The sequence below is a fragment of the Diplotaxodon limnothrissa genome, linkage group LG10 (assembly GCF_057381915.1).
Source record: "Diplotaxodon limnothrissa isolate DT_005_m linkage group LG10, D_limnothrissa_male_GT1.1, whole genome shotgun sequence".
Taxonomy (NCBI): Eukaryota; Metazoa; Chordata; class Actinopteri; order Cichliformes; family Cichlidae; genus Diplotaxodon; species Diplotaxodon limnothrissa.
This window is the reverse complement of record NC_140605.1, coordinates 35285533-35313106: the sequence shown is the minus strand read 5'-3', so window position 1 is coordinate 35313106 and position 27574 is coordinate 35285533. Positions and strand designations below refer to the sequence as shown.

General features: G+C 48.7%; 2 protein-coding genes across 3 annotated transcripts; both read left to right on the top strand.

Annotated features, from left to right (window-relative positions):
• On the top strand, positions 1 to 1407 carry LOC146624846 (uncharacterized). Its single transcript, XM_085364179.1, has 5 exons — positions 1 to 196; positions 753 to 814; positions 891 to 953; positions 1038 to 1097; positions 1180 to 1407. Exons 1-5 carry the CDS (start codon positions 1 to 3, stop codon positions 1405 to 1407), a joined length of 609 nt encoding a protein of 202 aa, XP_085220305.1.
• A 2570-nt stretch (positions 1408 to 3977) lies between these two features.
• On the top strand, positions 3978 to 27574 carry nup98 (nucleoporin 98 and 96 precursor). 2 transcript variants are annotated; one of them, XM_085364762.1, is made up of 35 exons: positions 3978 to 4108; positions 5950 to 6058; positions 6485 to 6580; positions 6886 to 7071; positions 7283 to 7425; positions 7527 to 7634; positions 7722 to 7902; positions 7989 to 8155; positions 9588 to 9725; positions 10636 to 10771; positions 10857 to 10949; positions 11072 to 11206; positions 11362 to 11495; positions 15917 to 16104; positions 16189 to 16305; positions 16448 to 16640; positions 16990 to 17089; positions 17178 to 17291; positions 17406 to 17544; positions 18387 to 18564; positions 18771 to 18926; positions 20451 to 20690; positions 20976 to 21108; positions 21209 to 21456; positions 21667 to 21851; positions 22108 to 22370; positions 22444 to 22713; positions 22837 to 22994; positions 23341 to 23481; positions 23662 to 23798; positions 23873 to 24094; positions 24373 to 24614; positions 24895 to 25049; positions 25505 to 25616; positions 25821 to 27574. In XM_085364762.1, exons 2-35 carry the CDS (start codon positions 5980 to 5982, stop codon positions 26015 to 26017), a joined length of 5484 nt encoding a protein of 1827 aa, XP_085220888.1. In that variant the 5' UTR covers positions 3978 to 4108; positions 5950 to 5979; the 3' UTR covers positions 26018 to 27574. The 2 variants fall into 2 exon arrangements, with proteins under 2 accessions (XP_085220888.1, XP_085220887.1); XM_085364761.1 differs by having other exon boundaries at positions 11069 to 11206.

Below are 27574 nucleotides of genomic sequence, written 5' to 3'. Positions count from 1 at the left end.
ATGTGTGCCGTCACAGCCAACAGAAAAAAAGCGGAGGCCCGAAAAACAGGTGGGGGTCCTCCACCACCACCACCACTCACAGAGGCTGAGCAGTTGGCCCTCAGCCAAAACAGTGGGCGCCCTGTGGCCGAAGGCATCTCTGCGGGGACATCCTCTGAGTCAATAACCCCGCAAGACACAAGTGCCTACATAAGGGGTAAATCCAAAACAATACATGGCGTGCATACATCCATTCTGCACAGTCACCTTGACCAAAATGAACTATGTCGTAGTGAAGTTACTGTCCTACTGACAGAGAATGACAGTCATCAAACAGTTAGGTGAATAAACAACACTGAGACACTTGGAAACTGTTAACGTGCTGCACGGGTGAGGGCCCAGGGAGAGACTCACACACACCGAGCTGCAGTGGTACGTCTTTATTATGAGCATAGCAGTGTCCTTTAATTTTGCATACATGCGTGTGTGTGTGTTAACCTCCCACAGGGTGAGCTCCCTGTTCCCAGAGACAGAGCGAGTAGTACATTCCGTACCTTTCCCAATAAGAGTAACATATGAACATATACCTCAATGCAACATAAAGCTCATAAAAGCGTTTCCACCCTGACACCTACTGATTTTGCCTTCCCTCAGTGTCGGTTGTCTCTGAGAGCATACTGACAATGAGGTGTATGGTGATTGGTATGTCTGGTAATTGCCATTTGCGCCCACATAAGTCATGAGTGACCTGTATGAACCCCATATTCTTCCAGTTGATGGTGATGGTGTACTGCATCTGGTGCAGCCCCCTGTTGAGCCAGACCGACATGCAGTTGTGAGTACTCGTAATACTCCACAGACTACATGTGTCAACAGTAGAACAGCAATGTTGTTAAATGTCACCACCACAGGCACATGATGACGAAACAGTGACAGCTGCTACAGAGGAGGCCGCAACAGAGCCACACTATGAGGTATACAGCGTACAGTGGAAAATATAACAACTGACGACAATGTGGTACTATGATGACACCATGGACTTACTATGTCCCCGGCAGAGTGATGCTGGAAATGAAGAGGAAGAGGGTCCAGCCACTCCTACAACGAACCTTTCCACAGTGGGTTGTTCAGCACTGATTTACAACCAACCTAAGTAGGCATGTACTATGGATGCCAATGCTATGTCCCTTGTTGCAATAGCTCCCTGTGAAGCAGCTGTATAAGACATATCTGGCCAGGAAGATAAGAAAGTGCGACATGGAAATGGTGCACCTCCAGCTGCAGATCCAAAAGTCGAAGCTGGAGATTGTACTGCTGGAACAACAGTTAAGGGTGGGTGGAGTGATCATAGATGGACGAATCATGTCAGTGTTTGTACAACATACTAATATACGCATTTATTCTTTGTGTACAGGACATACAGGGTGACCAATAAAGGCAGTTGACCACAGTATCTGTCTTGTAACATGTTGGGTTGACGGGTCACAGGAAATGGTTGTGGCATATGGTGTCTCTGACTGCTCTTCCATCCTGTACGTTCGTGGGTGGGTCAGGATGTTCATCGTGTGGATCACTGCTGTTGTCTGGTTCAGCTGGACACTGTTCACCTCTAATCGTGGCAATGTTGTGTAGGATCACACATGCCACAATGATGTCACATGCCCTTTCTGGGGTGACCCTGAGTCCACGAAAGCACTGGAACCGGGCCTTGAGCATTCCGATGGTCATTTCAACTCTGGCCCGTGTCCTGCAATGGGCCAGATTATAACGCTGCTGTGGGCCCGGTTCAGGGTCAGGGTAAGGGGTGAGCAAATAGGGTAAACATGGATACCCCCTATCACCAAGCAGGTGGCCAGTGAACTCTCCTAAGACAGAAGAATACATGTCAGTGCAAACGTCCCTGTGGCAATTGGTCTCTGTATATTTCACAGTTACTTCGACCCACCATGTCCAAATTTGGTGCTCAGTGTACATTCCCGGAAGATTCGTGAGTCATGTACAGAGCCTGGCCACTTGGCTTCCACATTTGTGATGATGTTGGCAGCATCACATATGATCTGCCCAGTGCAGAGAACACATATTAGCATCCATTACCATGATGCCATCACTTGTTGGTGTGAAATGCTACAGGGAATTATGTACCTGTACATTGATGCTGTGGACGGACTTCCTGTTCACATAGTCTCCTTCATTTGCTGAGGGTGCAATGATTGGGATGTGGGTGCCATCTATACAGCCAATCACGCCTGGGAACCCTGGAAATTTATGTACCATTTGAGTGGTAGTTCACGTATCACCACATCATGCATTGAGTTTTGTTCATCCTGATACCTGCAATTTTGTGGAATCCCTCTTTGATGAATCTTGTGGGTCTGTGACCGGGGAACACCACAAACGAGTACAGGAGACGTTTCAGTGCAACTGTAACATTCCTGACTGCCCGACAGACGGTAGCCTTGGAAACGTGCTCAGCGTCACCGATATTGTACAGAAAGCTCCCGTTTGCAAAGAAACGGAGTGCGGTACAAAGAATATGTAATGGACTGAGCGCATGTCCGCGATGTGTCACATGCGTAATATATGGCCTGAGGATGTTATCCAAATAACTTATTGATTGTGCTGAGAAACGGTAACGTTCGCACAGGAAATCATCAGGTAATGATAAGATGTCCATACGCGCTCTAATCACTCTCTCCCGGCGGAGAGCTCTGCGGAGAATTTGGGCTTCAAGATCTACTGGCTCTTCAAGGAAGGGACACGCCATGTCTGACACTTCCTGCTGTCAGGTTTCCGACAAAGAGGCGGGGTCAGTCAGGGTTAGTTGTAGTAAACCTGCTAGGGGGCAGGTTAGCTTCACGGCGTGTGTCGTCATAGTGACTCACTGAGGCTTCAGCTGAACTCGCTTTGTGAAACCGAAAACCCAGAGTTTTCGTTAACTCAGGGTATACTTACTCAGTTTTTCCACTAAACCGGCTTCCTGAAACAGGGCCCTGATGATGATGAAACGTTTCTCCCACTGAAAATGTCTAGATCAGGGGTCCCCAATCCCAGTCCACGGGGGCCGGTGTCCCTGCAGGTTTTAGGTGTGTCCTTGATTCATCACAGCTGATTTAAAAGAATAAATTGCCTTCTCAACGTGTCTTGAAGTTCTCCAGAGGCCTGGTAATGAACTAATCATGTGATTCAGGTGTGTTGACCCAGGGTGAGATCTAAAACCTGCAGGACACCGGCCCTCGCGGACTGGGATTGAGGACCCCTGGTCTAGATGAACCTTTTGGGCTGTCCACGTTTAATGGAGTGACAATAAAGAAAAGTATCTATTTCAAACTTTTTCCTCATGTCTCTCATCCCCAGAGACCGATGTTGTTCTTTTTCAGGTTTCTGCAGGAGGATATTCACTAAACCTGGACTGTTTTCAACTAAAAGCGATGCTGCTGTTAGTTTCAGAACCTCAGACTGATGGTGAGGGAAACAGAGACCTCCGAAATAAATATAAAAAGTATATATAGCATTAGAATATCGTTGCTGTTCCTTTTTTCGTACATAAACAGGCTTCGCGTTACTGTCTGTTGCTTCACCGCCGACGGCTGCCTTTGAGACCTTCGGACACAAAAGCAGAGTTATTTGTATTGATCTTCTTTAAGTGTATTGATCTTTAATCTTCTCAGCACAGCATGAAAGAGGTGGCAAAATGTTTTCTTGCACGTTTTCAGCCAATGCTGCACCACCGATTTATATGAATATCATATTTAACGCGTTATCGGTGGCTCCTTCATTGCTGAGTTCGTGATCGGACAGACTTCCTGTGTATTGTTGAATAAATATAGACAGGTTGCGATTTCATGTTTTTTTTTAAATACATATAGATATATTACTATTTAATTATTTTCATGTGTACCAAACGGCGACGTTTGGATTTTGTTTTAGGCGCTATTTGCAGCGTCATCGTGACGTTTGACGTATGAAAGTGCGTGCTGACGCTGCGTGGGGCCGTTTTCCCTCCTCGTTGACAAAGCTGTGCGGTGGATGTTGAGCTAAAGCGCTTCCATCGCTGAACTTTCTGACTCTGTAGCTTGGTCAGTGTGGACGGAAGGCAAACAGAGAGGCGGGTGTCACATTGGTGTTAAAGGTCAGTGTCTTTTAAAACGTTTCTTTTGTCTGTCTTAGTTTTGTTTTGCTAACGTTCACTTAGCCGCAAAGCTAGCTAGCTGCTTAGCATTAGCTTGACGCAGGTAACTCGTAACAGCGATTAAACTGCGCGCCTGTAAACGTCCAGGACAACGGTGAGTTTGTAACGGGGTAATATAAACCTTTACACCGTCCTCTTCACCGGGCGACGCAGCTGTTTGGTAGCTCGGTGTGTGTCGGCTAGATTCGCTGAGCTAACTTGTTGTTAGCGGGAGCGGAAATAATGCTACATGACTTCACCTGCGGTTTGGAGCTGGTTTGGTCTGGCTCGGACTCGCCCGGTTAGGAGCCGGAATAGTACCTACTGTAAACCCGCCCAGTTTTTCCAACATTAACGTTTGTGTTTCGGATGTTTGTGACTAACCGGCGGATCAGCTCGGTTAGCCGCACGTGGAGGCGAATCGAGGTCGGCGAGAAATAAGCGATAGCGTGATAATGTGCTCACAGAAGTCATTAAAACAAGGGTAAGGGTAAACGCGTGCAGTTTCCGTCAGCTGGGGTCATTTTGTACCCGTGAAGCATTTAAAGAATTCCACCTTAAATGCTTCCTGACTGTGGATTCGTGGAGCGAATGAAGATCAGAGGTTTGACTCATGTGTCTGTTTCCATCCCTGACAAAGAGAATAAATGAAAAACATGATATAAAACAAAACAACAAACCACAGCTGGAATCAACACCTGGCATTTCTTGTGTGTAAGAGGGTCATGAACCACAGTAAAAACAAGGTGCGAATATTGAATGAGTAAAGGTATAAAAGTCAGTGAATGTGTGATTTTCAGTGTCTCTGTAGGAGAAATGCTGTTGCATGTTCGAACATGTAGAAAGAGCTCAGAGTTAATTATCCAACACAAAGATTTGTTTTTCATCTAAAACGCATCAGAGCCGATGTGTCGTGTGTCAAATGTACTCGGAGGAGATCGAGAGCTCCAGAACACTTAACCTGCACTAAAGATGCTTTAGAACAGGAAGTGCAGTGATTTCTAATCAGGAGTGAGAGCAGTCGTTGTCCTTGTGTTCTCATCGTAACACTGTAGTCACAGGCCTAAATCACAGGATTGTGAGTACTGTTGTAATTAAATTCCTTCCCACAAACACTTGCTGAAGGGCTGTAGAGCTTTTGGTCCAAGCCTTGCAGCGGCTGAGTGTAAGTGTTGTTGTAGAGAGTAACACTGCAAATGCTGCGTCCTGCTGTTCTTCTGCCTGTAACAGCTGCTGCCTGTGCAGTTTAACAGCTGGATGGAGCTTCTGGTCTGAACCAGTGAGAGTGTAGTGTCACGGTTGGACACGCTCCTCTGTCGTCACGTCTGGGTTAAAAACAGAGCTCCGCATTTCCTCTGGTTCCGGCTCCTCCCACCATCCAAAGACGTGACACTATGAGTCATGCTCATTGGCTCTTCTAAAGTCCTCTGTGGATGTGAGGCTGAAGCCAAAGTTGTGTTTGTAAATGCGGTTTCTCAGAGCAGAAGCTGATACCGAACATTTAATTTGAGTGACGTCAGAGAAGGTTTTTCCTCAGCTGGGACACTAAAGTGTCTTTAAGGCATGATCTACGCTCAGTGTGTTACCTGCAGCAGTAAACCACACCCCCAAACAGACATACAAGCTAAACCTGAAAGATCCAGTGTGGGTTTAAGTGAAGCTGTTGCTCTCCATCAGACACCATCCACAAACACGGCAGCAGAAAACAGAAGCTGCACATCTGCTGCTGCCTCGATCGGTTAGTCGACGGGACTGAAGATAAACGTTTGATCTAAACTGTACGGTGGTGTTTGTGTCCACAGAGACTTATGCTGTCCTGCTAGCAGGGCAAGATGTTCAACAAATCATTTGGGACTCCCTTCGGTGGCGGGGCGGGAGGATTTGGCACCTCGTCCACCTTCGGTCAGCAAAGTAAGTGAATTTCTTTTTGTACAGGAGCGTGAGCTCGATGCCTCGGGCGAGTCAGAAATGCCAAATATCCAAACTAATGTGGAAGAAATGATGAGAGCAGCACATCATTAGGATTTACACACACACACACACACACACACACACACACACACACACACACACACACACACACACACACACACACAGACAGACAGTTTTATTACGCTTCAGTTTGAATTCCTGAAGCGTAATAGAGATTCAAATTGACAAAAACAAAAGTGAAACGTCAGGAGACAGTCGATGTTTTCACTATTAGCAGACTGATCATTGCAACACAAGGGCCCGCAATAACGCAGAGACTAAATATCTCACAGATAGAAAAACGTAGTTCCCTCTGATAGAGGTGGACATGAATCATCGTGTCTTCATCTGGTCTCTTTTCTCCAGACACGGGCTTTGGGGCGGCGGGAGGCTTCGGCACGTCTGCGTTCGGGGCGACGACAAACACTGGAGGACTGTTTGGATCCACGCAGAATAAACCAGGTTTGTGTTTCATTCAGCAACAATGTTTGTGGTGCTTCAGTGTGCAGAGATGAGATTTTCCAACAACATCTGAACGCAGCTCGGCGCTGTCTCCGATGGAGTCATGTGGTTTTTCAGTTTTGCTTTGTTGATGCGTGATGGGCTGCAGGACTGCAGAGAAACTGTCGGTTCAAAGCTTCCTTTCTGCTCTCGGCCTGTTCTGTACAAATCCAGTAAAATGATCCTTCAGAGGCGGCTTAGTCATGAGGGGCGTGTCTAAAGAAGGAAAGCTCGTAAGTGCTGACCTGTCCGTGTTGCTCCTTCAGGTGGGCTCTTTGGGTCCAGCACGTTCAGCCAGCCGGCAACTTCCTCCACCAGCACCGGCTTCGGTTTCGGCGCAGCGAGCGGCACCTCCACCAGCCTGTTTGGCAACACTGGCACAGGCACCACCGGCGGACTCTTCTCCCAGCAGAACAATGCTTTCGGTGCCAAGCAAGCCACCTCGTTTGGAAGTGAGAACCCTCCAAACCCTCACTCTCGTTTTCATTAAAAACGATAAATCCCTGCAGCGACGACAACGAGAAAATCAGAAACCTTAAAGAACAAAAAGCATGTTTACAGTTTTATGTAAATATGAGAAAAATGACGTTGTTGTGGATTTGAAGCAGCTGCTCCGACTCTCCATCTGTTCGGCCTGTAATGACGTGAACTCTGTCTCTTCAGGCTTCGGGACGAGCACCAGCAGCAGCGGCGGCCTCTTCGGCTCCACCAACACCACCTCAAACCCGTTCGGCGGGGCTACGTCCCTGTTTGGAGGTTCGGGGTTCTCCGCCACTCAGCAGCCGGGAACGACCGTGAAGTTCAACGTGAGTGACTATTCTTCCCCTTTAATCGTCTTTCTGCTCCTCAGACACTAAACGTCTCACTGTTTTTATGCTCTGTGTTAAATTTGTTTTCCCATCTTCAGCCTCCGACAGGAAGTGACACAATGGTGAAGGCGGGCGTGACAACGAGCATCAATACGAAGCACCAGTGCATCACTGCCATGAAGGAGTACGAGAACAAGTCTCTGGAGGTCCGTTTTCACTCGGCGGCTCTTAAACACAGCCACTAAAAACTCAGTTTTGTTGTTTGACGATGTTGTTTCTTCCTCTTCCTGCAGGAGTTGAGGCTGGAGGACTACCAGGCGGGCAGGAAAGGCCCAACCAACCCAATGGCCCCGGGAACCGGCAGTCTTTTCGGCCAGGCCACGGCCACGCCCAGCGCCACCACCGGCCTCTTCGGATCCTCGGCTCCCAACACCAGCTTCTCCTTCGGCCAGAACAAGAGCACCTTCGGAGGGCGTAAGTAGCTGTGATGTAGAGCCCACAAACAATAAGAAGTGTTGATGACAGCAAGTGAAGTGACGTGCGTGTCTCTGTCTGTTCAGCAACTACCGGCAGTTTTGGCGCGACCACAGGCGGCCTGTTCAGTCAGCAGACCCAGCAGCAGGCCGGCAGCCTCTTCAAGCCCTTTGGTGCGACCACCACCGCCCAGAGCACCGGCTTCTCCTTTGGAAACACAAACACGATAGGACAGGCCAACACCAGCAGCATGGTGAGATTAGCTCTGCTTCACTGTTCCTGACACATCAGGTTGAGTTTGATTGCTGCTCATTTTCACACAATTTCACTCCTGCAGCCACAAAAAGTAAAGACTTGCAGGTGGAAACCAGCAGACTCGGCTTCACTTTGATTCAGTTTCATTAGCAGCCAAATCACACGCTGTTGTCCAGTGATGGGAATAACGGTGTTACAAGTAATGGTGTTACTTTTTTCAGTAACAAGTAATCTAACTACTTACTATTTCTATCGTTACAACGGCGTTACTGTTACTAACAAGAAAATGCAGCGCAGTCGCGTTACTGTTTTTCAAGAAACAGACGGTTGAAGCTGTGTTCAGCTGGTTCAGCATCTTATATCAGCTGCAGGGAAGTAGCTGTAAGTAATCTGGATGCTGCAGCTTTAAGCAGCTGCGCGCTCCTGCGATCACTTTCTGCCCGACAACCACTTTTTGGCACAACACCTGGAGCTCAGGGGGCAAAACAATCACATGCTGTTTGACTGAGGAAGAATAAGGTAGTCGTGGTAAGCCAATCACATGACCACTTCAAGATGACAAAGCAACACGGTGATATATACCACAGTCATGATAAACGTGTTTTTCCTCAATAGTTTCGTCACGTTTCTCTAAGGACAGCGCAGCGAGCACGCTCCGCCTATGAGCAAAATAAACAAAACAAAAACAGCCCGTTGGTGGAAAATGCACCATGTCGACCAATCAAAACATGATATGGCAACATGACATTTTGTGTGGCATCTTGTTGAATGCAGAACAGCTGATTGTTCTGTAAATGGTTTGAAATGGTTAAAAAAAAAAAAAAGGTCAAAGGTAAATGGCTGCAAATAACTTTGTTTGCAAAATGTGTGGATATGATTTTAAAACTGACAATTTATATTTGCATTTTAAGTTATGAAATATGATCAATAAACATGTTTGGTTGTTACAGTAGAAAAATAACTTTTTCTACTTGGATCTTATGTTTGTCTGATGTTAGATCAATTGTGTGAGTACAGTCTGTCAAAATGAAAACATGACTGTAAATTCAGACACGTGAGGTTGTGCTGAAAAGGATGAGACCAAACAAAGTAAACAGTTTTTAAAGGTGAAATGTGGAGGAAACATCAAAACTAGTCAAAAATGGCTGATTATACCCTGGACCCCAGAGGGTTAAACGTTTTTTTATTTAATTTAAAGTAACGCAATAGTTACTTTACAACTAATTAATTACTTTTAGAATCTTGTAACTCAGTTACTTTTTTGAAGAAGTAACTAGTAGCTATAATGAATTTTTCAAAGTAACTTGCCCAACACTGCTGTCGTCTCAGTTTGACTTTCAGCTGCCTCTGCGTTGGTGCGGTGCAGCATGTTTTCTCTTGACTCTGAAGCTGTTTGAAGTCACAGTGAGGTTGTTTGGATGTTTCTTCAGGGTTTGTTTGGGAACACGGCGGCGTCTCAGTCGGGCGGCTTGTTCGGCTCAGCGCAGACCAGCACTGCCACTGGTTTCGGGACAGCCACGGGCCTGTTCGGCCAAACCAACACTGGATTTGGGAATGTCGGCACTCAGGTTGGGATCAGAGCAGACCCATTATTGTCCAGTTGTGAATTATGTGTGTGTGTGTGTGCGCGCCCCCGGCGTGCAGCAGCTCCTCCCCTCATCAGATGTTTCCTCATCAAACTCTTGTTTGTGATGGCAAACAACTCTGTGTCCATACAGTTTGAAGTGAAGCACAGTCTGATTTCAGTCTGAAGGACACGGCGCTTCGTTCGTGTCCGGCCTGTGTGCGTTTTACGATTGTATGCTCTGCTGTTTGTGAGGACAGTTTGATATAAAGAAGCAACGACTTTTTCTTTATTCTATGAAAGCAGGGAAAGGGATGGATGATCAAATGCAGCAGGACATGTGCTGCAGAGTTTCAACCACATTTACAACTAAAGAGAAGCTCGATAACATAGATTTTAATGTCTTTACTGGCAGAAGTTAGCAAGTCTTTTAAAAACCAACACGTTTAAGCATCATCCATGAGCAGAGCTGCTGTTACTGGTGTGGATTAACAATCTGTGAACTCTGACCTGTTAACTGTAAAATAAATCAGCGATTATGGTGTTTCATAGTGAAGTGACAGGAGGACAAAACTGTAAAAAAATAACTTATCATTTACTGATCTGTTTAAAGCTGGGTTGCAGCTCAGTGTGAGAGTCTTACCCTGCACCCTCGCTGTTAGCTTCCTCCACACTGTTAGCGCCAAACATCCCAAACCACGAGGTTAAAGCAGAGTTAACGGGTGCGCCTGTTTTCAGGAGGATGCCTTTAATGACTCGAGAACAAATATCCCAGAGCACGCGGGGAAGCGCGTGTATTTCCAGGCAGATGCTTCTTTGAGCACTCGCAGCTCTTTTGTAGTCCTGAGGCTGAGTTTAAGTTTGAGTGATAAGTTTCAGGTCCTTTACGTATCCTGTGACTTTGGCTTCTGCAGCAGAGTTTATTCGGTAACAAGACAGCCGGGTTCGGCACCACCACCACCAGTGCCCCGTCCTTCGGCACCACCACCGGCCTTTTTGGGAACAAGCCCACCCTCACACTGGGAACCGGAACCAACACCTCCACCTTCGGTAAGTCAGCTGAAAATATGTGACGATGTCAAAGTTTCTGCGCCTCCGGCTCTTCAGCTCGTCCTGTTTGATTGTCTGGCTGCAGGTTTCGGTGCAAACCCTGCTGGAGGAGGACTGTTTGGGAACAAGTCCACCACTGGAGCGCTGGGGACCGGACTGGGAACCAGCTTCGGAACAGGTAACAGACCCAGCAACGGTACCCAGTAACTGCCTTGTTGCTTTAACTAGGACACTCACCTCTGCTCAGTCAGCCAGAAAAAAACTAAACAGTCAGTTTGTCCACATCCGTGTGTCCAGCAGTCGGCCCCGGGCAGACACTGTTTGGCAACACTCAGAACAAACTGGGCACCGCGCTGGGAACGATGGGAACGTTCGGAACAACTGGGTTCAACAGTGGAACGAGCACCCTGGGATTCGGAGCGACGCAGCCCGTCGGTGAGCGGCCACATGTTTTAGAGATGAGGACAGATTGATGCTGTTAAAACGTCATCATTTAGTTCGTTCATGTTTGTTTTATGCTGCTGGTAAAGATGTGACTGTTTCACGTCCCCACGGGCACACGTGAAGCGTTAACGTCTTCTCATTTCCAGCCCTCACAGATCCCAATGCAGCGGCTGCCCAGCAGGCCATGCTCCAGCAGCAGCTCAGCGTGCTGGCGTACTCACCATACGGAGACTCGCCGCTCTTCAGAAACCCGCTCTCAGACCCCAAGAAGAAGGAGGAGGTAAGGGTGGCGTAGCCGATGAGCTCCAGCTGCTCATGTACGAAGTTATTTTTAAATTGTATCGAGATCCAAAGATGAGGATTTGCTTCCAGTTTTAACTTCACGGCAAAGAAGCCGCCAAACTCGAGCTTCTGCCCCACAGTAGGCTACGTCCACACTTACCCAGACAAATTTGAAAGCTGTGTTTTCATTTGAAAACGCTCCACACTTTTCAGTCGTCTTCACAGAGTTGTGCGTCCACATCGAAATGGCCAAAAACGCTGACGTTCCAGTGTTGCGCATGCGTGAAACGTAAGAAGATTCGACCTGCCTCATTTCTGTCTGCCGCTTATTTACTTTCTGGCTCTTTGAAAGTTTTTAAATGGACTAAGAATGAGGTGGAGTTGTTGCTGCGAGTAACACAAAAGTGCAAAGTTGCAAAGTGAGTGAGAATTTAAAGGATTTGAAGAAAAGCTCTCTGAAACACGTGCAGACTGATGTTGATCTTTAACAGGGCTGTCAAAACTGAGAGCAAACAAAACAACTGCTGTGTAATGCCCTCCGCTGTCTTAGTTTGTCACATGACTGCATCATATGACTAAAATGTGTCATTATTTTCGAGAAGGCTCCGGGTTTGCTGTCCACACTGCAATGCAAACACAGCGTTTTCAAATGTATTCGCTTCGGAGAGCATCTTCAAAACGCCTCAGTGTGGACGGGAGGCAAAAAACGCAGAGGAAAAAGATGTATCAAACAAAAACATTAGTGGGAGTAGGGCTGCCACCAATCGTTGACTATCAAAATCGTCGACCATTAATTTAATAGTCGACGCGTCGTTTGAAGCTTTGTAAGATCCCAAAAGACGCAGGAATAAGTAGCAGGATTTAAGAGTAATAACGGACTGAAACAGAAGATGGCAGAACAGGCGTTTCCGCCCAGCACGCCGTGTAATAATTACTCACAAAGAAAACGGCGCCGTTACAACTTCTGTCTAAAAATGTAAAGTTTCATGCATCGTTAAAACACTCGACTCCAGCTACACGACGCCCAGCTGGAAACACTTCGGGCAAGTCGAGCTGCCCGAGATTCACAGAATTTACAGAAAATGTTACATTTTTGTGAATTATATCGTTATCGGACGATAGAAGTCTTATATCGGGAAATGAGATTTTGGTCATATCGCACAGCCCTAGTTGATGCCTATTTTAATTAACTCTTCCTGTCTATTAGTGCCTCCCTTCTGTCTGTGCTAGTGTCCGATCTGTACTTAAAATGACTTGTGTTGTTTCTCTGTATTACTGTGAAGCACTTTGGTGAGCCTTCAGGTTTTTACACGTGCTATATAAATAAAACTGTATTGTATACCATATTTTTTGCACTATAAGGTAGGGCTGTGCTGTTCTAACGTTTGAGTCTAAGGTTTATTTTTTAGCACCTGACGGCCCTTTTTTGCTTCTCCTCTGTAAACTCTCTGCATCCTCTTTCACGTGATTCAGTTTATTTTGAAAAGTCTCAACAGGATCTTGAGCTTTATTGTGAAAGGTTTATGTGGAACATAAACAAGCGGACATGCAATGCTGTTACAGTTGTTGTTGCTAACGACAACGCATAAAAACAGGCGCTTGTCCGTCCGTAGTGTGGTTATATTAAATATAAGAGAAAGAGAGAACTTTAAGAAATGAATATAGCCACTACAGTGACATCAGAACCATGAAAAAATATTGCTGTGAACAGTTTATTTTGTGACACCACAAAACAAACGATAGCGTAAAATGAAACGATAGATGTTTTTATATCGTCATCCGATATACATCGTTATATGAACAGCCCTACTATAAGGCACACTTAAAATCCTTTAATTTTCTCAGAAGTCGACAGTGTGCCTTATGTATGAATTCTGGTTGTGCTTACTGACCTTGAACCGATTTTATGTGGTACATGGTGCACAGCAATCAGTCAAACTGTTTTAGTACAACTTTGCTAAGCTACGAAGCCGCGCCACTTGATGGATTGTCGGAGCATTAGGGCTACCGTAGTCAGGAGCCTCGCTGAGGAATCTGGGTCCTAAACTCCGTTTACTTCTGGTCCCAAAGTCAAACGAACACTGCAGCATCACTAAGAGTTAAAAACTGTCTAAATTCTTTCATCTTTGACAAAATGATCAGCGTTCTGCTCCACCAGGTGTAACATCCAGGCATCCATGAAAACCGAATTTATTACATTTAACAGAGTTAGAAGTTAGCAGGAAGTTAGCTCGCTAGTTTCCACCTAAGCATGATATAGCATGTTCTGACTGAGATTTATGAAAAATTCAAACGTACAGCTCTGCTATCACTTCCAACATAAATGAAGACAGAAAACTAAACAGCAGTGACGTTTGTAGGGTTACTGAAGTTGGGCTAGCTGGTATGTAATGATGTGCTACGTGACCGCTAGCGACACAACTATGTTAGCATAATATAAATACGCTAACTTTTTTCCACTGGATAAAAGTTAACATGAAGGTTCCCGATGGTCAGGGACAAATGCAGTCGCATGGCAGGATGCTGTAAAAGGACCAAACTTCAGTCAGGAGAACAACTGAGATAATCCATGATGACACCATCAACTTGTTATTGTGGTATACAGTGGGGCAAAAAAGTATTTAGTCAGCCACCGATTATGCAAGTTCCCCCACCTAAAATGATGACAGAGGTCAGTAATTTGCACCAGAGGTACACTTCAACTGTGAGAGACAGAATGTGAAAAAAAAATCCATGAATCCACATGGTAGGATTTGTAAAGAATTTATTCGTAAATCAGGGTGGAAAATAAGTATTTGGTCAATAACAAAAATACAACTCAATACTTTGTAACATAACCTTTGTTGGCAATAACAGAGGTCAAACGTTTACTATAGGTCTTTACCAGGTTTGCACACACAGTAGCTGGTATTTTGGCCCATTCCTCCATGCAGATCTTCTTGAGAGCAGTGATGTTTTGGGGCTGTCGCCGAGCAACACGGACTTTCAACTCCCGCCACAGATTTTCTATGGGGTTGAGGTCTGGAGACTGGCTAGGCCACTCCAGGACTTTCAAATGCTTCTTACGGAGCCACTCCTTTGTTGCCCGGGCGGTGTGTTTTGGATCATTGTCATGTTGGAAGACCCAGCCTCGTTTCATCTTCAAAGTTCTCACTGATGGAAGGAGGTTTTGGCTCAAAATCTCACGATACATGGCCCCATTCATTCTGTCCTTAACACGGATCAGTCGTCCTGTCCCCTTGGCAGAAAAACAGCCCCATAGCATGATGTTTCCACCCCCATGCTTCACAGTAGGTATGGTGTTCTTGGGATGCAACTCAGTATTCTTCTTCCTCCAAACACGACGAGTTGAGTTTATACCAAAAAGTTCTACTTTGGTTTCATCTGACCACATGACATTCTCCCAATCCTCTGCTGTATCATCCATGTGCTCTCTGGCAAACTTCAGACGGGCCTGGACATGCACTGGCTTCAGCAGCGGAACACGTCTGGCACTGCGGGATTTGATTCCCTGCCGTTGTAGTGTGTTACTGATGGTGACCTTTGTTACTTTGGTCCCAGCTCTCTGCAGGTCATTCACCAGGTCCCCCCGTGTGGTTCTGGGATCTTTGCTCACCGTTCCCATGATCATTTTGACCCCACGGGATGAGATCTTGCGTGGAGCCCCAGATGGAGGGAGATTATCAGTGGTCTTGTATGTCTTCCATTTTCTGATGATTGCTCCCACAGTTGATTTTTTTCACACCAAGCTGCTTGCCTATTGTAGATTCACTCTTCCCAGTCTGGTGCAGGTCTACAATACTTTTCCTGGTGTCCTTCGAAAGCTCTTTGGTCTTGGCCATGGCGGAGTTTGGAGTCTGACTGTTTGAGGCTGTGGACAGGTGTCTTTTATACAGATGATGAGTTCAAACAGGTGCCATTCATACAGGTAATGAGTGGGGGACAGAAACGCTTCTTACAGAAGACGTTACAGGTCTGTGAGAGCCAGAGATTTTCCTTGTTTGAGGTGACCAAATACTTATTTTCCACCCTAATTTACGAATAAATTCTTTACAAATCCTACCACGTGAATTCATGGATTTTTTTTTCACATTCTGTCTCTCACAGTTGAAGTGTACCTCTGGTGCAAATTACTGACCTCTGTCATCATTTTAAGTGGGGGAACTTGCACAATCGGTGGCTGACTAAATACTTTTTTGCCCCACTGTAGTAAAAATCTCTGTTTAGTTTATACCGCCCACCCCTAGTTTCTTTTGCTGCCGTCACGGCGGTTTCACTTCCTCGCTGTCGGTACCTCGTCTAAACAAACCATTGGGAGGCTCCGCCCCTCACAGGTGACGGGAACGTAGAATTTATTACATAAAGTAATACAAAGCTGTGAGGTAAATTGAAATCTGCATCTCTTCTTTGTTCTGACAGCGCCTGAAACCGACCAATCCGACGGCTCAGAAGGCTCTGACCACGCCCACTCACTACAAGCTGACTCCGCGTCCTGCGACCAGGGTGCGGCCCAAAGCGCTGACGTCTTCCGGAGCCTCCAAGTCGCAGCTTTTTGACGGCCTGGATGACGACGAGCCGTCGCTCACCAACGGAGCCTTCGTGCCGAGGTACACCTCCGCTCGCCACGCAGCGGCAAAGTTAAATATGACTGTGCGCATGCCGACAGGTAACGCTGTCCGTTTCCTCCACAGGAAGAGCATCAAGAAGCTCGTGCTGAAGAACCTGAACAACAGTCAGTACAGCAGTCCTCTGAACAAGGAGAGCGACGACCTTGCCTCGCCGTCAGAGTACCCACAGAACGGACACAGGTCTCGCCACGTTCCTATTGGCTGTCACGTCTCTGAGAGTCAAGTGTAACATGACCGTAGAAACTGCAGCGCTGATTTAGGCGTGAGCCACTTTGACGTTTCCTTTCTCTCTCCTCCCCTCGCCATGTTCTCCTATTTGCAGCCACGTGGAGGAGGAAGAGGAGCAGCTGAGGAGGGTGGCGGGCCCCGGCAGGCGGGCCGACGACGACCCGGAGGTCACCCAGTTCTACGTCAACCCCATCGCCAAGCCAATCCCACAGGGCCGCGCCCACGCCAGCCTGCAGGACACCATCAGCGACCTGAACATGCACAAAGGCTCGAGGAACGGCCTCGAGGTCAGAACCAGAACAAACATCACCGCCTCCCCAAGCGTGTCGTCGCTAGCAGAGAACGAGCGCCACAATAACGTAGTTACGATATCGGACGATGAACTAGCAGCTGTGAGATTTAACCACGAACACGAAACTAACCGCCGATTTAAGTTGAGCTGCAGAATCAGCGGCACAAATAAATCAGTGTTCGAGTCCCGAACATCAGCTGAACAAATTAGAAACATTAATCCCGTTTTGCAGCTCCTCGTTTTCTTCACTGCTTCTGAACTTTTACATTTTGCTGCCACCTAGTGGCCCGAGGCGGCACAGCACGCTAGAATCACAGCTAATTCTGAGCTTTTTGTTTTTTCAGCTGAGCAACGATGACGTGTCTGCGTCCTTCGGCGAGGAGTCTCTGCAGGAGGAGCGAGAGGAGGAGCAGCAGCTGTCCCAGCAGTCTCCGCACCCTGCAGGTAACTGAGCGTGCTCGCTGATTTCAGCTTCCGTCCGCATTTCCTTTGCTGGACGGTAAAAGACGCGCGTTTGCTTTCCTGTTTTCAGGCATCGTTCTGAATCGTGTGGGCTATTACACCATCCCCTCCATGGACGAGCTCGCCGACATGGTGGACGAAAACGGGGAGTGCATCGTGGAGAACTTCACCATCGGCAGGAAAGGTACCGCCTGCGCACGTGTGATGTCATACTTCAGTCGCACGCTAACAGGTTTGAGCTGAAGTCGGCTCTGATTGGACAGCTGTCTCACCGCTCTTCACCGCTCTGCTTTTCCAGGTTACGGCTCCATCTTCTTCCCCGGCGAGGTGAACGTGTCGGGACTGAACCTCGACGAAATCGTCCACTTCAGACGCAAAGAGGTCATCGTGTACCCGGACGACAAGAGCAAGCCGCCGGAGGGGGAGGGGCTTAACAGGTGAGCGACAGGAGATGACGGGAAACCTTACAAACCAAAACGAACATCTCAAAGGAAAAAAGATTTCAGTTTAAAAACAAGCTAACTTACAGGATTCGTTCACCTCATTTTTCTAAAACTAAGGACTGCGCTCGCTGCTGGCCAGCGAGAAGAAAAATCCACCCTTCCCTATTGGTGGAAGAATTTAGCGTATCGACCAATCACAAAATGATATGGCAACATGTGACATCTGGTTGTTTAGGAAGAGGAGGAAGTTTAGGGGACAGAGTTTTGAGATGTGTTGTTCAGCGTGTGAATGTGTAGTTAGTGTTTTCTTGTGTACTTATTGTTTCGACGTGCACAACAAAGCAGTCGGCAGCACCGCGCTCTGAGGCGACTGCTGAATGTCACCGTTCTGCCAAAAAGCCACCGAAGGCAGATTATGATGTAAACACTGCCTCCAGGTGGGAAACAGGAAGTGATGTGCTCTTCTGTCCTGTGACGCTTTCATGGAGTGGCACAAATCACGTGTGTGGCAGAACACGGAGTTGTTCTATAAATAGGTTTAAATGGTTAAAACACTTGAACTGCATTTTTAGATGAATGGATTTATGGAACTTGTTTGCATTTCAAGTCGAAACCATGAAAATGGTTTGTTAAACATGTTTGTGGTTGTTAGAGTAAATATTACTTTTTCCTACTTGGATTTTATGTTAATGTTAAAATGAAAAATGATACCAAAGGAAGCGAACAGTTCAACAGTAGTCGAAAACGTGCGATCATACCCTCGACCCCACAGGGTTAATCAACCTGTGGCGTTCTGCCTCTGCTTCCTGTCCTGATGTGGATCTGTGTTTTCGCAGGCGCGCGGAGGTGACTCTGGACGGCGTTTGGCCGAACGACAAGACGGCGTGCACCCAGATCAGGAGCCCCGAGCGTCTGAACGACATGAACTACGAGGGCCGGCTGGAGAAGGCGTCGCGCAAGCAGGGAGCTCGCTTCCTGGAGTACCGCCCTGAGACCGGGTCCTGGGTGTTCGAGGTCAGTTTCAGATTAAAGCACGCTCGCTGCCCGCTGCTGTGGAGCGACACCTGTTGATCTGATGAACGTCAGCACCGTCCTCGTTCGTTGATGTTTGAATGTTTTCAGCAGGTTCAGATCCACAACACTTAGATAAAAATGATGGAGTCACTTCTGTTTGTGTGGTTCTCAGGTGTATTTGACTCCTCCCCCTCTTTATTCCTCAGGTGGCGCACTTCTCCAAGTACGGCCTGCAGGACTCGGACGAAGACGAGGACGTCCCGCCGAAAGCCGAAGCCAAGAAGCTGAAGACGCTCCCTCCCTCCCGGCTGCAGCAGCAACAGCTTCCCCCCTCTCAGCAGCAGGTGGCGCCACAGGCTCAGGTAGAGCAGCCCGCGCCCTCCCACACTCACCCTCCTCCTCCTCACTGATGCCACTGATTAAAGGAGCGCTTCACCCAATGGTGTGCTTGCAGGTCGATTTTAACCAGACGTTTTCTGTCTTTTGTTTTTTCTTTTTAAAGTTTGAAACTTTTTGATTTTGATCATTTTCACTCGGAGCAGCTGTGCAGCGTCAGCGCTCTGCCTGATGTGGAACCAGTTCCACCAGTGGCTCTATAAAGTCACCACTGATTCGTGGATGCAGATTACACATGACCCTGATCTCGCATATTAATCATTTGGGAAATGTTGGACAAAGGCAGAACTGGCTCCACGGCGCCGCTGCGAGCGTGTGACGCTTTAAATCCTTTTACTGTCAGACGTTTATGAGTGAAGGAGTTGTGTGACATAAAGGTCAAAGGTCAGGAACAGAGCGCTCAATAAGGAGCCGACTTTGAGCTGCTGTAATGAAGTCTGAGAATAACGAGACGCATTCAGGAGTTTTACAGGATTAACGAAGGAAGTTCAGCGTTAACGATGACAGAAGGGCGAAGAATGTCGAGACAGAATCCAAAATATTTATATTCAAAGCAAAAAACTCTTTTCTTTTACCAATAAACTGAGAAACAAGAACAGACACATCTCTTCATGTTCGGCGAGCGCTGCGCTAGTCCGAGAGGTTTCCAGAACTAAAGATCGCAGGCGCTCGATTCTCCGAGAGTCAGAAACAGACGACAGGCTTATCACCTGTGAGAGGGTCGCGAGGTGAAAGGTCGGGTCAGCCTTACAACCAGAAGCCGTGAAGTAGAAGAAAAAAAAAGGGGCGTTTCAGGGTCAGAGTTCTTCGGAGGATTTAAAGTTGTCAGTTTTCTTTGTGGCAGCGCCCGGGCGTCCAATCGCCTCTCACTCATCTACGCAAACGTTTTGCTGTTTTGTGTTCTTGTGATGTTTAGACGCTGACAGACTGTTTGATCTTTGTAAACAAACTCAGTTTATATCATGAGGGAGATTTTTATAGAAACCTGATTTAAATTGTGACAAAATGTAACATTTCCTCGTTGAAATGAATGAAAACAAATAAAGTTAATGAAGACATTTGAACTTTGGTCTGTAAACTTTGTGTGAAGATGGTCGTTACTCCAGAGAGAAGCTCAGCTCTGATTGGCTGATAAAGAGGAGAACCCGCCTGTTTTATTCCCGCCTGGTTTGACAAAAATGTTTTTTGGGCTGTTTGTCGGTGAGCGCTCGGCTCGATTCAGAGATGGTTTTATTTTTACTCATCTGAACGTCTGAGGTTGGAACACGACCGAACACGGCACAAGAAGAGACGTTCAAACGTTTTGTCCAGGATCCGACATGAAGCTGTGTTAAAGTAACAAAACCACAGGTAACACATAGAGGCGGGGCCATCAGGTGGCACGATCTCTGAACTCCGCCCACATCGTCTATAAAGAGCACGCTCTGTAAACTCTGAATATGAAAACTCTGAGAAACAGCAAAATCACTGCCATGTCTGTTTGCCTTTAGGCCATCGCCATCATGGAGCACCAGGGCGGCGCCATCGAGCTCGACAGCGACATGGCTGACATCACCCAGAGCTTCCCGACAGAGAGCATGCTGGGAGGAGAGGAAGACTGCGACCTGCTGGCGTGCGAGACGGACACGACGATCTCCAAGCTCGGCGGTCTGGCCTCCTCAGAGCTCGACGGCGTATCTGCATCCGGCCACATAGCCTCTACACTGGGGATCAACCCACACACGCTGCAGGTACAGCTATGAGCTCCGCCCACAGGAAGTGCATCACAGGGCCTGTTGTTTTTTTTTTTATTTTAAAGACCAAATGGTGAATAATGTATTATAACATTATCATACATAATGTTATATGAATGCAGTCCATGAATGTGTGACTGGCAGGAAATGGTTTTGGAGTCACGTGGCGATGTTTAAACATGTTTCAGAGACGTGAGGATGCATCAGGGGGTTACCGAGGCAACCAGAGCCTTTTACTTCACTCTGCCGTTTGTCTGTTCAGTAAAATTGTCTCGTCTTCAGATCATGAAGGCGTCTCTGTTTGCTGAGGACGACGATGACAGCGACATGTTCCACGATCACGCGGCGATGAAGGTTTCCACGGACGTCTCGTCTCCTCACCTCGTCCTGCCGGCCGCTCAGGGCCGACCCTCTGGTATGAAACGCTCGCTCCCTCACACGATGTTTCTCATCAGTCTGTTAACAGGCTTCAGTAAAAATGGCGGCGACGTAATCAAACTTCTGTCTCTCTGCAGTCGGCGGTCTCCTTCAGGCTCGATTCACCTCGGGCCTCTCTCAGCTGTCAGACTCTCCCCGCCCTCTCCTTCCTCCATCACGGCCGTCTCCAGCCAGCGTTGAAGCCCCCCGCTCTCTGCAGTGGGCGGGGCCTGGCCCGTCCCCCTTCACGCTGCCCTCCCGGACTCCGGAGCCTTCATTTAGGACGGTTGGCGTTCGGCGGCTCGGCGGCCCCGTCCCCCTCAAAGAGTCGATCACTCACGGGAAGGTTGGTGCTCAGGAGGTTGGCGTTTCCTCTGAAAACTCCTCGAGTGCTCAAAGTGACGGTCACGTGTCACTGAGTCCTGTTAACGCTTAGAAATCCAGTTTAGAGGTCAGAGGTCAGAGTCTGTAAAGCATCATCTTCATGTGAACGGCAGGTTCTCCGAGAGGAGACAAGTTCTCCCCCTAAGCTCAAAGTCGGGCCGCTGTTTTTCAGGGAGGTTTACTCATGGACACCGGGCTGTTCGCCGTGCGCTCCTTCCGGGTCGGGTGGGGTCCCGGCTGGACGCTCGCACACTGCGGCAGCCGGCTGAGCTCGCCAACGTCCAAGCAGTTCGAGCACCAAGAACTGACGGCAAAGACTGACTTCAGCTTCCTGCCGAAACCTGCCAGGAGCAAACCGTAAGAGCCACGAACACGCCGCACGCCAACACATCAGCCAGGCTGCGTCTATAGTTACCATGACAACATGGCTCCATTATGTGAGGTGAACCGTACAGGCACATTTTCATCTGCCTGTACGGTTCACCTTGATGTAATGTGCCGTCGATCTTAAATGGTTTTACTTCAACGGCGCGCCCCTCCTCCTCGCCGGCGAGGAGGAGCGGCACGCCCTCCACAGATCAGCTCCATTAAACTGCTTGATTTGGTTCTGCAGACTCACAGAAAGCCCCTACAAGGTAGTGGTGGAGCAGGTGGTGGGTCTGGAGCCTCCCAGAGGGAAAACCATTGAAGAAGAGGAAGATGAAGCGAGCCAGGCGGTGCTGCAGCGCCCCCTGGAGATCTGCCTGAAGCACAGCATCGTGGAGGTCCCCGACAGCTCCGCTTGCCCTGTGGTGCGACCACAGCCCGGCGTGGCGGCGCTGCACGAGTATGCCGAGTGGATCGCCGAGCTGAAAGACAGACGAGGCGACACTGAGCGTAAGTGATGACATCACAGCCGAAAGATGACGCGTTGGTGTTGGCGCCGGTTTAAACGCTCTCTCTGCTGCAGCGCTGCTGGGGTACTGGGCCGAGGTCTGGACTCTGTGTGCGGCGCTGTGGGGCCGGCTGGGCCCCTCGGATCAGGAGGCCGAGGTGCTCAGCGAGTACGAGCAGCAGCTGGAGAGGAGGCGGAGCTTCTCGGCCTGGCTGTCCCGCGGTGCCTCCCACAGGGTGGAGGAGGAGGTGGCTTTGGCCGGGAAAGGTCACCATGTCGACGCGGTTTTCAGCTACCTGACGGGAAACCGCATCAGCGAGGCGTGCCGACTCGCCCAGAAGGAAGGTGAGGTTCACTCGCTCAAACAGGAAGTAGCAGCGATGAGTGTTGAATGTGGCGCTCAGTAGACACGGCGACACGTTTTCCCGTCTGTAATGAAACCTCCGACTGAACTGTTTGTCCGTCCAGGAGACCACCGTCTGTCCCTGCTGCTGTCTCAGGCCGTGGGCTCGCAGTACTGCAGGGACCTTCTCGCCCTTCAGCTCGCCGACTGGCACCGCATGCAGACCGACTGCTACCTGCCCGAGGAGCGACTCCTCATCTTCGCTCTGCTCGCCGGGAAACCGGTATGACGCCATGACCAGAGTCTATAAAGCTAATGTCACACATGCAGTATCTTCTTCTGTGGTGTTAGAGGTCGTCAGCTAACGACCCGAATTAGTTCCACCTTCTGCTGGTTTTGGCGCATCACGTCCTACCAGGAAAGAATCAACAGCGTGTAAAACAAGAAATATTTTCACGAGCTTCTCTCGTGGTTATTGTTCAGTGACTTCAGTCGTTGCATCCATGTTAATAATGCTTATAAATCATAAAGCTGACGTCAGGGTGAAATCAGGGCTCCTACCTGCAGAGATCTGCACAACCTCCACTCAGTCTTCAGCTGTGGTTGGATGCTGACGGTGTTCTGTGCAGGTGTGGCAGTCCACCGACTCTTTGGTGAACGTGTGCGGCGAGCTGGACTGGAAGCGCTGCGTGGCTGTCCACCTCTGGTTCATGCTGCCCCCGACTGCCTCTGTGGCCGACGCCCTCGCCAGATACGAAGCCGCCTTTCAGGTGAGCCGCCGCTGATTTTCTTTGACTTCATTTCTGACCGTCGAGCGTTCAGGTTACATTTACACTCGTAAAGCTTCGTTTCACTGTGTTCAGCAGAGGGCGGCGTGTGCGGCGTGACGGGTGTAGCTAGTGACCTGCTTGTGTTCGTGCTGATCGGTGATCGTTGTTTCTGTCCTGCAGGGCTTGTGTGAGGCGGGGAAGTACGCCTGTGCACCCCTGCCTCCATACCTGGAGGCGGAGCAGCCAGATCTGGAGGAGGCGACCAAACGGCCGCTGTACGACCTCTGCTTCCACCTGCTCAAACTCTACAGCGACAGGTAACCAGGCTTCAGCCGCTGGTTGGGTAAAACGTGCAGAGCGCTACTTTAACGCTTCTCCTGTCGCCCTGCAGACACTACGGCCTGCAGCAGCTGCTGGAGCCTCTAGCCGTCACCTGGGAGCGCCTGGACTACCGCCTGAGCTGGCACCTGTGGGGCGTCCTGCAGGCGCTGCACTACACCCACCTGAGCGCCCCACGGCAGGGCCTCCTCCACGCCAGCTACGCCGCGCAGCTGGAGAGCGCCGGCCTGTGGCACATGGCCGTCTTCATCCTGCTGCACATTCCCGAGCACGCGTACGTTCACCGCGCCGCCAGCAGCTATGGCGTTTCTACAGCAGCTTGGCTCTGAGCCAAACAGGGCTCAGGTTGCTTTACGACTCGGAGCTTTGAATCCTCGAGTCTCATGGAAACAGCTGACGGCTCTCAGCTGTAGGCGTGTTGGCTCGGTGATCTTCAGTAACAGTCAAGTTGAACGTGGTCGTTGCGCTCCGGCCCACTTTGTTCTAAAGACCGTCCTCACTTTAGATCTCAGCTCGTTGTTTCCTGTCTGATCTTCTTCTCTGCGTCTTCAGTCAGAGGGAGCGAGCTGTGAGGGAGATGCTGGCGCTGCACTGCCCCCTGCAGGAGACGGAGGACTCGGTCCGCAGGGAGCGCTTCCTGACCGAGCAGCTGCTGATCCCGGAGCGGTGGATCCACGAGGCCAAGGCCACCCGAGCCCACCGCGACGGCGACAGACACCAGCAGGCCCTGCACCTGTACCGAGCCCGATACTGGAACCAGTGCCACCGCCTGCTGATCCAGCACCTGGCCTCAGGTAGACCCGCCTGTTTGCACACGCGGTCTGAACCACGTCCTGCAGAAGAGTCAAAAACTTCAGGCTCCTCTGATCTGAATAATTAGCATCATTACATGGTTACATTAGAGAGAATTAATGTTCCTGTTGGTTAAAAAACACGATGAGCCAACAAGTGCTGCGTTTTTTTCATTCATCAAAGTCTAAAAAGCTGAGGCGCTCGAGTCCACACATCACGCTATGTTTCATGTGTGAGATCAGTTTGCTGAAACTGAGTTCAGAGTCTCTCTCCCCCTCTCAGACTGCATCATCAACGATAACCACGACTACCTCCTGGAGTTCCTGGAGGGTCTGGCGCTCCCCGAGCACTGCGCCACCATCCAGGACTGGGACACAGCAGGGGGGGTTTACCTCGATTACATCAGAGTCATAAAGACTCTGCAGCACATCCAGCAGGTACCAAACACCTCTGAGTGTTTCTGATGCTCAGCTCGATGAGGGCGACTGTTCTTTCAAAGTAAAAGTACTTCATTATGATACTTATTGAAGTAGAAGCACAAACTTACTGTAAGTATAAAAGTAGTGATGCAGTAGTTATAGAAACACGTTTTCAGCTCAGGTTTTTCTTTTCCTCACGTCTCTGGCGCCTGCGGCGTTCACACGAGGCGATGTGATCGCAGCTCGAGCTCATTTCTGGTCGTCTGCATTAGAGCGATGAACACGAGCAGCATCGAGTCTCTGCTTCACGCAGCACGCCGTGGTTTCATCCAACAGTGTTTGGAGAATAAATCTGAAAGCAGGGCTGTAAAATGCTGTGAAATGTTGTAAAATGCTGTAAAGTCTTCACGTGTTTTTGTAACTGTTTCGTCCTCACGCCGAGTTTGATCTCGTGTTTCCGTCCTCGCTGTCAGATGGAAAACGCCGGCTACGAGCTGGAGCGTCTCTACACCGATGTGACGTCTCTCTGCAGCAGGATCGAGCTCCTGCCCTGCCGCACCGCTAAAGACCGCCTCGCCCAATCAGGTAAGAGAACAACTGCATCTTTGTCCTGATTGGCTGATGTCAGACGGAGGGGAGGAGTGTGTGACTGAAACTGTCCAGGCGCGCAGTAGCTGACACACACACACCTCTCTAACAGAAACGAGCAGTTTAAAGTCTGAACAGCTTCTGCAGCTACATCAGGTGATCTAACAAAGCCCCGCCCCCTGGTCCCCTCCCTTTCTGCAGAAATGGCGAAGCGCGTGGCGAACATCCTGCGTGCGGTGCTGAGCCTGCAGCAGGGCGATACGGCCGACTCCCTCAGCATCCCGCTCGCCCAGCTGGCGCCGCACATCAGCCGCCTGCCGATGCCCGAGGACTACACGCTGGAGGAGCTGCGAGGCCTCACGCAGTCGTACCTGCGACAGCTCATCGTCAGCCAATGAGAGCGCAGAGCGGGACGAGAAACTTCGGCTGCTCAAACGTCTCGAAACTGACCCCATAAAAGATGAGGCGAGCAGTGTGTGACCTTTAACCTCACGTCTGTCAGTCTTTTAGCTTGTGCTCAGATTTAAAACCAAACAGGAAGTGACACGAGATTTGCAGCAACATCAAGAAAGCAGTCAGAGAAAAAAGGTTCAAATACTTCCTGAGTGATCATCAGAATTTATTCTTCCTCACTTTATCTTCAATGAAATAAAACGAGCTCAAACGTGATGAAGGGCTGCTGCAGGTTTGACCCGCCCACCAGAGGCCGCTCCACCGCTGACGTTCCTCTGCAGGAGCCTCAGGCTGAGGCTGGAGATGATTTTTCCCATCAAACACCTTCAGTTTAATCGTTCAGGGTATTTGTTCTTTTGCATTCTTTCATTAGCTTCTCCTGAAACATCAGGATCATTTGATCCGACTCAAACCTGCTGACTTAAAGCTGACGAGTAAATATTAATAAACAGGAAACTGGGGGAAGAAACGGGACACGAGCAGTTCGGAGTAAACAAAGCTCAATCTTTAACTTCCAGAAACAGCAGTCTCCTCCTCTTTGTGTTGGACTCGACTCGTTTGACCTCTGACCTTCAGAGAGCGGGTCGACGTGGTGTTTCCCCCTCGGTGGGTTTACAAGCGGCTGTCTGTGTGTGATCACAGAGCAGGCGGCGGTGGATGTGTAAAATGTTGACGCTCTATTTTTGTAGGTGTGTTCCTGTGTGGATGTAACTCAGATCGTTAGTGTCGCAGCTTTAAAGTCAAGAGTTTCCTCCCAAAGCGAGCCGCCGGCCCAAGATTTCACTGTAATTATATAAATATTGTATATTTTTGGAAATCAAACGGGAACATCAGCTCGTTTTTATCCCTCGATTATTATCAGATCGGATGCAAAGTCTTTGGAAGTGAAACTCTGCTTACTCATTTATTTTTCTGTTGTAGATGAACGCCAACGATGTTTTTGGGTTTTTGTTTTTCAAAGTGAAATCGGTTGGACTGTTTGAAACTGTCGTTCACTCAGCGATGCTGCAGTGTGTGTGTGTGTCTGCTTGTTTTCCTCATGTTTGATATTTTTAATAAAGTCAAGTAGAAATAAACAGGTTGTTTCACATTATTAATGTTTTTTGAGCTCGGGATCAACTAAAGCTAGCTGGGAATAAACGTCGTAACAAACCTAGCTTAAAAAACAAACCCAGCAGACACACGAGGTCATGAGTGAAGCAGTTTCACCTGCACAGGTCAGAAACAGACATTAAAGCCACAGCAGAACCAGAGTTGTGGGTTTAATGCCCGTCACGAGCGTCCCCGTCAGACTGACGTCCTCCGTGGAACCTGAACTCGCCACAGAGCTCGTTCTTTATTGGTCTCTGTGAGGAGCACAGTTTGTCCTGAGCTTGCGTGTGGTTGGTCAGGTGACGGCACCTCTGAAGAATGACCCCACAAACCAACCTTCAAATTAAACCATGACCAGAAAAACTTAGCTTTATTGTTTCAGACAGGAAAAATGTACAAACGAGTTGACG